The sequence below is a fragment of the Ailuropoda melanoleuca genome, chromosome 1 (assembly GCF_002007445.2).
Source record: "Ailuropoda melanoleuca isolate Jingjing chromosome 1, ASM200744v2, whole genome shotgun sequence".
NCBI lineage: Eukaryota > Metazoa > Chordata > Mammalia > Carnivora > Ursidae > Ailuropoda > Ailuropoda melanoleuca.
The window spans coordinates 171,052,891-171,066,728 of NC_048218.1; the positions used below are offsets into that span (position 1 = coordinate 171,052,891).

General features: G+C 36.5%; 1 protein-coding gene across 6 annotated transcripts in view; it reads right to left on the minus strand.

Moving 5' to 3' along the window:
• The window catches only part of DPY19L2 (dpy-19 like 2), an 87,368-nt gene that overhangs the window by 16,611 nt on the left and 56,919 nt on the right, over positions 1-13,838 (minus strand). For 4 of the 6 annotated variants that reach the window (XM_034670379.1, XM_034670369.1, XM_034670362.1 and 1 more), the window contains 2 exons: positions 13,526-13,572; positions 3,974-3,998 (listed from right to left, as the gene is read on the minus strand). The exons of the other annotated variants lie outside the window; for them this stretch is intronic. In XM_034670379.1, the coding sequence (XP_034526270.1) occupies positions 3,974-3,998; positions 13,526-13,572 (72 nt within the window). The remainder of the gene's footprint in view (positions 1-3,973; positions 3,999-13,525; positions 13,573-13,838) is intronic. 6 annotated transcript variants of the gene reach the window in all.

The following is a 13,838-nucleotide window of genomic DNA, read 5'->3' on the forward strand; positions in this document are numbered from 1 at the left end:
AGCCACAAGATGAGACTATCATCGTCTCTCCGAAATCCTATTACTTGTACTCTACATTTTTTTCCCCATCACTTCTACGTTAGCACCAACTTCTCATATAACAAGAATGAAATCCAAAGTAATAATTCTTCTTGACTTTCCCCTATCATCTAATGGCTGAAAGGACTCTGTTTTCATATGGAGACTGAAAGATGCCCCCCATTTTCTTATCTTCCCTGCATAACGTTTTTGTGGGGGAATGACATGGAACGACCACTCCAAATGGCACCACTTCTGTTTGTTTGCTATTGTTATCCACATGCTCTAACTACTCTTCCACTCACAGGCCACTGACTTTCCATGGAGCTTTCTTGCCATAGTTATTTATCTCCTATTCTATCAAATAGCTTTCTTTTTAACTACCAAGTAGGAGACAGAAGGCTACAGTCCAAAAGCACAGTCCAAAATTGTGTACTATATGTACCCTCCTGTCCATTTGTTAGTACCTCTTTCCACATAAAAATTACTAGGACAATCCTCACAACATCTTTTAGAGGCTGGAAGCAAGGAAAGAAGAGAAGCTCAGGAAACTGTTCACTACCCGCCCCTGGAATAAGTGAGTCCAACTGGGTAGACTGTAAGGTAGCAGCTCTCAAGCATAAAGAAAACAAAGACTAAGTGTAGAAAACAAGTCCAAATGGCAGACTGTCCCTGTCAAAACTACCTCCCACAACAGTGGTGAAGACATCTTGGGAATATGGTGGAGATACCCTTCACTGGCATGGTTAACAGAAGGCACAGTATCAACTGGAGCCCCTGAGGTCTTGGTCCAGAAGGCACACAAATTTAAAAGTGGGCATTTCATCAGAAAGAATGATTACCCAACATTTGCAGCAACATGGATGGGACTGGAGGAGATTATGTTAAGTGAAATAAGTCAAGCAGAGAAAGACAATTATCATATGGTTTCACTCTTTATGGAACATAAGAAACAGGAGGAAGATCGGTAGGAGAAGGAAGGGAAGAATGAAGGGGGGATAAACAGAAGGTGGAATGAACCATGAGAGACTATGGACTCTGGGAAACAAACTGAGGGCTTCAGAGGGGAGGGGGGGTGGGAGACTGTTGATAGGTATTAAGGAGGGCACATATTGCATGGTGCACTGGGTGTTATATGCAAATAATTAATCATAGAACACTACATCAAAAACTAAGGATATACTGTATGGTGACTAACATAACATAATAAAAAATTATTATAATAAATAAATAAATTTTTAAAAAGTAGGCATTTACACAGTGTTTGACTTAATACTAGGCATTATTGTAAGTATCTTATATATAACTCATTTAGTCCCATCGCTACCATATGAGACACGTATTGTTGTTCCTGTTGTTGTTTTGGTTGTTCCCAAAAAGATGTAATGTAACTTGGCTACGATCATACAGCCAGTAAGTGGAAGAACAGGGATCTGATGTAACTTGGCTACGATCATACAGCCAGTAAGTGGAAGAGCAGGGATCTGGGGCCAGCCAGGTCCCAAGTCTGTGTCTTTAACCACTACACTATGCTTCCTCTCCAGACAATAAACTATTCAACCACATGGTTCTATCAGTCTGAGAATGTGGAAGTGTACAGACCCCCAACATATATCACTTAATCCATTTTTCAAAAGAAGTAATTTCCCCAAACTCTGATTACCTTCTAAAAAGCCATCCTCTTTACTGCCAACAGGACAAAAATATCTACAACTCAGATCTGATTATGCCATCTCTTGCTTAACAACAAAGCCCAGGATAGAGTCCAGCTTCTTTCCATATAAAGTCACCATAGTCTGAACCTGTGTCATTTTCTGTTACTTCTTGCCTTTTCAATGCATCAGCAATCCTGATTTGCCTGTAGCTCTGAACATAATGTATTACCTTCTTTGTATATGCACACGCTTTGACCTTGTTAAATTCCTCCTCTAAGGTCATTTTTAAAAAAATTGTGTCCTTAACTACCCCATTTCCTTCACACAGATGTAATCACTTTTTTCTGCACTTTTCTACCTACTTCCTTTGTCAAGGCACATATAAGTATCTGTTAATGTTGCTTGCTTCCTCCACTACACATTAAATTCCACAAAAGCAGGGACCTGGTGTACAATAGGCACATAATAAAGATTGAACTGATTAGTATACAGAATAGAAAAAACTAAAACAGGCAAAATAAGGATAAATGGAGAAATAAAAGACAATAAGAAAGCAAAGTTAATATGAGAAAGGAGGGCAGAAAATGAAGGAATACTGTGTTTCTAAAAAGCAGTGGGTTTAAAATAAATAAATAAAAAGCAGTGGGTTTTAAATACCATATGATAAAGTATAAAGTATGAATGTGCACTGCTAAGTAAAACTGGCGATGTGACAGGATTGATTTGCCTGAGTGCAGTTCCGTTAGGTGGCAGCGTGTGGTGAATGATTAACAGCATGGACCCTGCAGCTACATGGCCTAGGTTCACAGGCCTTGGTTCCACAGAGCTAAGGTCCCTTCAGCTTTGTCACCCTACGTTACTCAACTTCTCCATGCCACGGTTTTCTTTCACCTGTAAAATTTACAAAATAACTGTACTTACCTCAACGGGTTGTTGTGCGAATGAAATTTTAACTGTATGTAAATCACTTCCCCAAATGCCCTGCACACAGGAAGCTGTTAAGTGCTGACTACTGCTTTGAAGGCACTGGAAGTGGCCTGCGAGCGTTCAAAGGCAAGCTTTACTATAAATTAGTGGCAGACCTGAGGAAAACCATTCCATTTCTGTGGGTCTCTATTCCATGGTCAAGACCGCTTTGCTTTTCTTCTTAGACATGTAGCTAGACTGCATTTCCCAGGTGCCTGCAGTCAGGTGTGGCCATGTGCCTGAGCCCCGGCTGAGGACTGGAAGTTCACATTTCCATCTCCAGGCCTGGCCCTTACAGAAGCTCCGGTGCGTGATCTCCCCTGTTCCCTCTCCTTTGCTGCCTTGATGCAGACAAGCCCATCAATCCTCCAGGGCAGAGTCTTCCCTGTTCTCTCTCCTTGGCTGCCTTGATGCAGATAAGCACATGGACCTCAGAAGCTACAACCTGCAGATGGCTGAGCTATAAATGGAAGGAGTCTGGGTTCCTCAATCAGTTTGTTGGGAGGACCACTCACTAACCAGGAACCCCTGGTTTTAACTTTATGTGAGCAAAGAATCAACCTTAACTGAGTTAAGTCAGCGTTTGTCTCTGTTGACAGCTACTTTCATCTAATTAACATAATTTTCTTATTTGCAAAATGGGAATCATAATGAGAATTAAAACAGCACAGTACATGGCATATAGTAACTATTAAAAAATATCTGTTATCATTATAGGCTGTTTTTATTAAGTCCAAATTCAGTTGCCCTCTCCTGTAAATTTGACCCTTATGACTCAAAGTGCTATTACTTAGGAAATCATATTTCCAGCCCCTGCTGAGTTTTCTCTTCATATGCCACAAAATAATTTAGCACCATATAAAATGTTGTCTTATTTGTTTCTTGTCTCTGTTGAAAAATTATCTGAGGGCAGAACACTGCTATACCATCTTCTGTAACCTATAACACTCTAAGATTGTAACTGATTGACCATCAAGTCTGGGTGTGGCCGAAGACCACCAGTCACAGGGCCATGGATGTCTGCCCTGATGGGCTGAAGCTGACTGGCTCAGTGGGCTAGGAATTAATGCTTTTATTGTTGAACGAATAAAAGAATGAATGAATAAAATGAAAGTAATTTAATTATGCTCCATGGTCATAAATGAACCTTCTGTTTTTCAGAAATCCTTACTACTATTCAAAAAAGCAGATGAAAACATGGGAAGGATCAGCATTTATTACCAAAGCTGAACCACTGCTGACAGTGCATAAGCAGCAAGGAGGTACCTTTATGAATTATCCTTGAACTAGAATTTAATACACAAATAGAGCAGAGATTAAAATGAAAGCTTTACCTCGCCATGTTCAAGGAGCTGTTTTCTGGAATAAAAAACATTATTTACTGAATGTCCATTACGATCACATATACATAAACTTCATTTATTTGTTCTTAGGTTTAAAAATTTTGATTCTCTCTAAACTACTCAGTACAATAAAAAATATCAGATAATATCACTAAAAATTATAGCAATTTGAAAAGCATGATTTACAGTTATCCTATGTAAAGTATATAAAAAAGCCATGCTTTGATTAAGATGAAACAGGTTTTACTGATTGCTGGAGATTGTACCTCTAGAAGGATTTAAAGAAAAATACTTTCTATTAAATATTCAACCATGTACAGTATATACACAGCTTTAGATAAGTACTGCTGGACTTCTAAGTTGCTTTCATTTTTTAAGACTCTAAGTACCACAAACATCCTTGTACATAAAACTCTGAGCATCCTTGAGCATTTCTTAAGGATAAATTTCTAGAAGAAAAGTGATGGGTAAAGCATATAAGTATTTTTAGTTCTACAAAAGTTAATGGACCTACTGAGCTCTAGGCACCGTGCAGTGAACACAGCCTGAATAGTGTCAATGTTGTTCTTCTCCTCTTAGCCTGCATGTTAGACTCGTACAAGAGGTATGGACTGCCTGTTTCATTGTTCCATTGAGAAGATGGAAGACTTTGGTTTTACATGCAGAGGCTTTCTTCTAATATGCATTTTGGGGTTAGAGAGAAAAGTAACACAGTTCAAGTAAGACACTAAGAGGTAAGGGAGTTCAAGGGCACACACATATCCAGAGATTTTTTTTTTTTTTTAAGCCTGATCAGGGGAAGGCCTGTCAGGAAAGCAGTACAATCATCAACTTACCCTGTCTCCATTGCAGCTTGGCCCTGAGGGGGTGGGGTGGGGGGGTTCCCACCTGTCTTGAAATGTACTGGTCACCACAGGATTCTGTGGTGAGCTGCTGTGTGTGAGGGAGGACAGGCCCTGACAATAACTGCTGATGCAAATAAATCTAGTAGCTAATTTAAAATGTAAATGCACAACCAAATCTGCAAATACACAAATGAAATAAATCTGAAAAAGAGCAAGAATAGATGTTCAAAAAAGAGAGGCTAAAGCAAAAGATTAAGAGAACCAACAATTCTCTGAGGTAAAGGAAGATGTGAATGTTCAGATTAAAATGTCCCATGAATTAACAAACATAGAAAATACACACACTCATGCATACATAGGCACATGCATATCTCAAACTCCATACATTTCCAGAGAGCAAAACTTTATATAAAATTTCTCATTTGTAATGCTCAATGCTAGATAACAATAATTATGTATAAAATGCTAAAAAAAAAAAAACCCAGAAATACCTATTAACCAAACGATTAACTTAACGTGAAGGCAAAGTAAAGGTGTTTTTCAAATACAAAAGCACCCAGCAACCCTCGGGAAGAAGACACGGGGTCACTACCCCCAAGTCGGAGCTGCTGTGGCACCACCCTGGAACCAGGGCTGCCAGTCCCCGACAACCCCACACACAAGCCCTGTGCACGCCAGATGGAGAGACGGGGCTGCTCTGCAAATGCTGGCATTTCTAACCTCTGCAGCTGCTCCACAGACACCAATGCCGCTGCAGGCTAGCTGGAACCCCAAACCCACCGTTACTATGACTGCCTGCACCCCAGACTCCAGCTTTGTGGCCACTTGACGCATACCCATGTCCTCACACTGTCCCCCTGTGGGCCAGCCAGTGCCCCACACCCTGAAGCCACTGCTGTTCCACGAGTGCCTGTGCTGCTGTCCCTGCCTCTGTGCCTGCTTCATGGACGCTCAGGTCTCAGGACCCAGACCCAGCACTGCCATGGGCTAGCCGGCGCTCCTGGACCCCGAGCTGTCGGACCCCAGAGCTGTCATTGCTCTGCAAGCACATGAATTCCAATCCCCACAGTTGTTCCATGGGTACCCAAGTATCAAAAAACACTGTCACCGCTACCACAAGGGCATCCATAAGATGAACCAAGTGCCAAGGGGGATCCCATTGACCATGACATGCTCCATGGGGGAAAGAAGATTGGGTGGTCCCCAGCAGCTTCACCACTGCAGATCCTAACAGGTCACCACCATTACTGATAGCCACAGCCTTGGTCATTGAGGACCCCTGCAGTCTTCATTGATGCTAACCTCAGCTGATAAAGTTGCACAGATACTACACTGCTGAGCCTTTCCCCAGGAATGGAAACAGCACACTTTACCCAGCTGGCTCCATACACCCACCTGCAGGTGAATGCCTTTCCTCAACAAAACCAGTTCCTAAAGTCAGAAAGAGGTGATTGCTCCATCAAATGTGAAGACATCAATGAAAGGCTACAAGAAACGTGAAAAATCAAGGAAGCATGACACAACCAAAGGAACATAATCATTTTCCAGTAACTGGCCCCACAGAAATACAGATCAGTGAATTGCCAAGGAATTCAAAATAATTGTTTTAGGAAAGATCAGTGAACCACAGAGAATGTAGACAACACAATAAAATCAGGAAAACAATCCATGAACAAAATAAGTTTAATAATGAGCTAGAAGTTATAAAAAAAGAATCAGACAAATTCTAGAGGTAAAGAATACAATGAATGAAAATGAAAAATGCAAATACAGCATCAACAGCAGACCTGATCAAGCAGAAGAAAGAATCTGGGGACTTGAAGACTGATAATTTGAAATTATCCAGTGAGAAGAGAAAAGGAAAAAGAATGAAAAGGAGTGAAAAAAGCTTAGGTGATTTATGAAACACCATCAGGAGAAACAATATTTACATTATGGCCATCTAAGAAGGGGAAGAGAGAGGAAAAGGGCAGAAATCTTATTTAAGATCAGCTGAAAATTTGCCAAATCTGGAGACAGGTATGGATATCCAAGTACATGAGCCTCATAGATGCCAAGACAAATTTAATCCCCCAAAATTCACTACACATTATAACAAAACTGTCAAAACCAAAGACAAAGAATGATCTGTCAAAGCAGCAAATTATCTCATATAAGGGAACCCCTGTAAGGCTATTAACACACTTCTCAGTAGAAACCCTGAAGGTCAAGAGAGGATGGGATGATATATTCAAAAAAATGCTCAAATTAAAAGATCTTCCAATTAAGAATACTTCACCCAGCAAAGCTGTCCTTCAGATGAAATGAAAGAATAACTTTCTCAAACAAAAAAAGCTGAGGGAATTCATTACCACTAGTTGCCTTACAAGAAATGCTAAAGGGAGTTATTCATGCTAAAATGAAAGAATGCTAATCAGTAACCTAAACACAGATGAATGTATAAAACTCACCATAAAGTTAACTATACAGTCAAATTAGAAATATTCTAATGTCATACTAGAGATGTGTAAATCACTGAAATCTAATATAAAAGTAAAAAAAAAAGTATTTTAAAACAAATATAGCACAATAATTTGTTAAAGGATGCCAATATAAAAAGATATAAATCGTAACATCAAAAACATAGAAAGGGAGGGGGTAGTAAGTAAAAGGCAGAATTTTTATATGTGATTGAAGTTTTTATCAGCTTAAAATAGACTGTTACAAGATGTATTATGTAAGCCTCATGATAACCACAAAGCAAAAAACTACAGTAGATACACAAAAGATTAAGAGAAAGGAAACAAAATGTATCACCATAGAAAAGGAAGACAGCATGAGAGGAAGAAAGGAACTATGAAACAGAAAACACCTAGGTGGCAAAACAAGCCCTTAACTATCAGTAACTATCTTAAGTATAAATGGATTTAATTTTCCCACAGAAGACAGAGATGGCTAAATGAATAAAAAAACAAGACAATTATATGCTGCCTACAAGAAACTCATTTTAGCTTTAAGAACACATTAAGGTGAAAGTGAAGGGATGAAAAAAGTTATTCATTCAATACATGGAAATTAAACAATCTAATCCTAAACAACTGATGAGTCAAAGAAGAAATCAAAAGGAAATAAAAATATATCTTGAAACAAATGAAAATAAAAACACACCATACCAAAACTTATATAATGGTGCAAAAGTTCCAAGAGGGGATTTTAGGTGATAAATGCTTACATTAAGAAAAAAAGATCTCAAGTAAACAACTATACACTTCAAGGAACTGGAAGAAGAAAAAACTAAGCCCAACGTTAGTAAAAGGAAAGAAGAAACAGAGATCATAAGAGAAATAAATGAAACAGAGACAAGAAACCATAGAAAACATCAATGAAACTAAGAGCTAGTTTTTTGAAAAGATAAACAAAAATGATAAGCCTTTAGGTGGACTAAGAAAAAAAGGTTTAAATAAATAAAATCATAAATGAAAGAGGGAACATTACAACTGATACCACAAAAATACAAAGGGTCATCAGAGACTATTATGAATAATTATACACCAACAAGTGGATACCCCGAAGAAAGGACATATTCCCAAAAATGTACACCCTACCAAGACTGAAGCATGAAGAAATAGAAAATCCAAGTAGACTTAAAACTAGTAAGGAGGGGCATCCGGTGGCTCAGTGGATCAAGCATTTAACTCTTGATTTCAGCTCATCTCAAGATCTCAGGTCCGTGGAATTGAGCCCTGCATCAGGCTCTGCACTCAGCACAAAGTCTGCTTGTCCTTCTCCCTCTGCTTCTCCCCACCCCCTGCCGCTACTCTCTTTCTCAAAAATAAATAAATAAAACCTTAAGGAAAAAAAAAAACACAACTAGTAAGGAGATTCAATCAGTAATCAAAAATCTCTCAACAACAACAACAAAAAAAAGTGGAGGACCAGATGACTTCACTAGAGAATTCTACCAAACATTTAAACAAGAATTAATGCTAATCTTTCTCAAATTTTTCCAACAGATTTAAGAGGAAAGGACATGTTTAACCTCATTTCTCTTATATTGAAGATGAGGATGATAAAAGAAAAGAATATTGTAGGCCAATATTCCTGATGAACATAGATGCAAAAAGCCTCAACAAATACTAGAAACCAAATAAACATGATATTAAAAGGATTATGTAACATGAGCAGGTGGAATTTTTATCTTTGCGATGCTAGGATAGTTCAATATATACAAATCAATAAATGTGATATGCTGCATTAAAAGAATGAAAGATAAAAACCATATGATCATCTCAGTAGACACAGAAAAGGCATTTGACAAAATTCAAAAGCCCTCCATGATAAGAACTCTTAACAAATTAGGTATAAAAGAATGTACCTCAACATAATAATGGCATATAATATATGACAAGCCCTAAGCTAACCTCACACTCAGTGTTGAAAAATCTCAAAGCTTTTCTTCTTGGTTCAGGAAAAAGACAAGGATGCCCACTCCTACTATTTCTGTCCAGCATTTTACTGGAAAGTCCTAATTAGGCAAGAAAAAGAAATAAAAAATAACAATAAAAGTAGAAGTAAAACTATCTATGTTTGCAGATGACATGATCTTATATGCAGAAAACCCTAAAGACTCCACCAAAAAAACTGTTAAAACTAATAAATGAATAAAGTTGTGGAATACAAAATCAACACATAAAAACCAGTTGCATTTCTATGAAATCACAATGAACTATCTGAACAGATAATTTAGAAAGCAATCTCATTTTTAATAGCATCAAAAACAATAAAGCACTTAGGAATACATTTCATCAAGAAGAAGATAGACCTTTACACCAAAACTGTAAGACACCAATGAAAGAAACCGAAGACAACACAAATAAATAGAAAGATATCCTATGTTCTTGGTTTGGAAGATATATGTTAAAATATCCATACTACCCAAAGCAATCAACAGATTCAATGCAATCCCTATCAAAATTCCAATGAGATTTTTCACAGATATAAAAAGAACAATCCTGAAATTCATATGGAACCACAGAAGACCCTGAATTTCCAAGATGATCTTAGGGAAGCAGAATGAAGCTACAGGTATTACACTTCCTGATTTCAAACTATATCACAAAGTTATAGTAGTCAAAACAGTATGGTACAGAAATAAAAACGGACACATGGATCAATGGAACAGAAGAGAGAGCCCGATAATAAACCCATGCTAATAAGGTCAATTCATCTTTGATAAGGGCACCAACACATAATGGGGAAAAGGATAGTGTTTTCAATAAATGATGGCTGGAAAACTGGATATTCACATGCAAAACCATGAAATTAAACTCCTATCTTACACCAATCACAAAGATTAAGTTGAAATGGATGAAAGGCTTAAATTTAATACCTCAAACCATAAAGCTCCTATGAGAAAAAGAACAGGGGAAAAGCTTTGACAGGGGTCTTAGCAATGATTTTTTGAATTTGACACCAAAAGCATCAGCAACAAAAGCAAAAATAAACAAGCAGGAGGACATCACCTAAAAAGTTTCTGCACAGCAAAGGAAACAATCAACAATATGAAAAGACAACCTATGGAATGGAAGAAAATATTTGCAAAGTGTGTATCTGATAAGGGGTTAATATCTAAAGTAAGTAAGGAACTCATACAACTCAATGGCAAAAAATAAATAAATAATCAGATTTAAAAATGGGCAAAGGACCTGAAGAGAGATTTTTCCAAAGAAGAACAGAAAAAATGCAAATGTGCTCAATATCACTAATAAGGAAATGCAATTCAAAACCACAATGAGACATCACCTTGCTCCTATTACAATGGCTATTATCAAAAAGACAAAAGACAAATATTGGTGAGGATGTAGAGAAAAGGAAACTCTTATGCATAGTTGGTGGGAATGTAAATTGGTACAGTGTTATGGAAAACAGTACAGAGGTCCTCTCCAAAATTAAAAATAGAACTACCATATGATCCAGCCATCCTATTCTTGGGAATATGTCCAAAAGAATCAAAATCCATATTTTGAAGTGATATCTGCACTTCCATGTTCACTGAAGCATTATTCACAATAGCCAAGATACAGAAAAAACATAAGTGTCTGTCGGACAAACGGGTAAAGAATATGTGGTGTGTGTGTGTATAATAATACTCCATTGCATATATATTATTCGGTCTTATAAAAAGAAGGAAATCCTGCCATTTGTGGTAACATGGATGAACCTGGAGAGCATCATGCTATGTGAAATAGGCCAAAGAAAAATACTTTATAGTATCACTTATACGTGGAATCTAACAAAGAGAAAAAAGTCAAACTCAGAAACAGAATAGAATGGTGGTTGCTAGGGTTGTGTAATGGAGGCTAATGGGTATGTTCCTCAAAGGGTACAAACCTTTAATTTTAAGATGAAGAAGTTCAGAGAAACTAATGAACAGCATAGTGACTACAGTTAATAATACCGTATTATATAAAGTTTGCTAAGAGTGTGGCTCTTAAGCGTTCTCACACACAGAAAGGTAACTGTAAGGTGATGGATGTGTTAGATGTGTTAATTAACCTGATGGTGGTAATCATTTCATAATGTATCTGTATCAAATCATTGTGCTGTGTGCTTTAAATATATAGTTCTTTATTTGGCAAAAAATGAAAATCATGAAAGAAAAATTTGGAAATAATTTAATCATTTTGATGTGGGTGTTTCTAAGCAACAAATTAACACAGGAAATGTATAGTTGTGACCGTATAGAAATTTAAAGCTTCTATAAGCAAAAACCATTAATAAACTATAAACTGACAACCTAGAAGAGATGTTATATACATGTAATAGGCAAAAGGTTACTGTCTATAATATAAAATATCCCACACATCAATTTTCAAATGTTCAAGAAATATAAATATGCCACACACATTTAAAAGATGTACAACTTCACTGGTAAAGACTGATAAAATCAGTTCCTTTTTTTTAAGTCTGTCAGAAAGTGTTTAAAGTTTGATAATACTGGTATTCATGGAGATGCAAGAAAATGGACACTCTCAGCATAACTTCTCAGTATTTATCAGATTATAAATATTCATACATTATGGTCTAGCAGTCCCATTTCAAATATTCTAAACACTAAAATAAGTATGCAAAGAAATATGTACAGATATGTTCATTACTCTTAGCATTGGTTGTTATGACAAAAAGATAAATATAACCTTAACGCCCACTGATGTGAGAATGGCTAAGTACTTGGTAATCACTTGTGATGATGAACAATAAAATATGGAGACCACTACAGAGTGTGAAGAAGATCTAGGCAGACATCCAAGACATGTTATTAATTAAAAATAAAAAGTTACATAATAATAATACTGATTCTATTTTTTATAAAAATACTGTTTTCGGAAATGTTTTGTAGAATGATACATACAAAACCATTTACGTTAGCACCAAAAAGGAGTAGATCTGAGGGAGAGAAACACTGCCTTTTTCTTGAAATATTATTTCATCTGTATGTATTACTATATGCATGTATTATTTTGTAATTTAAAAAATTCCTCTGCCCATAGGTGCGCGCGCATGCGCGTGCACACACACACAAACACACACACACACACACACACAAGGCTGTCACTTTCAGGAATGTAATCACCTCCTTATTTTGAGCTAAATATCTTCCATCCTTTGGTCCCTTTGAGTCTGTCCTCTCCTACACTCCACTCTCTCAAATATTTGAAGACAGCTGTCATGTACTTCTCAATCTTCTATTATTCTATGAAATATCCCAGGTGCCTTCACGCACTTCTTATGTGAATAGTTCTCAGAGCTCTAAAAACACTCTTTTTACAATCTCAAGGCATACTCCTCTGGGCTCCATTTGATCAGAACAAAGTAAAAAGTGGGTCTATTAAGCCCTTTGATTTGGATTTCAACAAATAATATTTAACCATTTCAACCATAAAGTTCTATTAAGCCCTTCTAACAACCATATGAAACTGTTTACTGAAAATATAAGCATGGGGTATGGGACTCATGGAAACTCTCTATACTATCTTCACAATTACTCTGTAAATTTGAAACTGTCCTAAAAAATAAATCTCATTAATACATCAAATTTAATCATATATCAATAAGTATAAAATGTAATTTAAGATTTCCCTCATAAGGAAGTTTTCTTCACAATCTACTTCTCATGTCCTGTTGCAATGTGTGAGTTATGTTTTTCTCACTTGTTTATGCCAGTGAAGTTAGTGACGTCTTTAAACCATCAAAAAAATGTGATACAGCAAATGGTTTTAACAATAAATGCAGAGAAACTATTTCATGAATACACAGAAAACCAAATAATTATGTTTTCTCTGACAGTTAAAAGAAAAAGGATTGCCAAAATAAAACGTTAGCTTACTTCTGTTTATGGACTTTAAATTCTAGTCATATGTTAAAATTAATCTAAATTGATTTAAAGTTTGAGTTAATTCAAATAGAAATATCTCCAAAACAAGTCCAAACACAGAAAAGAGATGTCTAAGAACAACACATTCAGTTTTTTTTTTTTAAGAGAACATCTAAGATTGGCTCATGTCTCCTTTCTTAATCAAAATGGTGGTTTAATGTACATTCATTTGATAGTATAATAATTATTTAATAACTGAATATAGTATGACTTTAAAACAATTACATCCATTTGATATTGCAATAGTTATTTAATAACTGAATACAGTATAACAATTACAATTACCTTAGATAAGTGTTTGCAGATAAGACACATAAAGTATCACGATAAGCCTGTGAATAGAATAAATTAAGCTTTTCTAAGGAATTATGTGACATTTAAAATGCTCTGATTCATTAACATAAACAACCTCACTAGAAAGAAGTGTTTTTATTGTTAGAGTGCTCAGGAACACTTTAATCTCATCTCTGCCTCAGACAAATATTTTCTTGAAGCTCTAAATGCCTCTTTTATTAAAGGAAGGAAGGAAGGAAGGAAGGAAGGAAGGAAGGAAGGAAGGGAGGGAGGGAGGGAGGAAGGGAAAGGAAAGGAGAGGAGG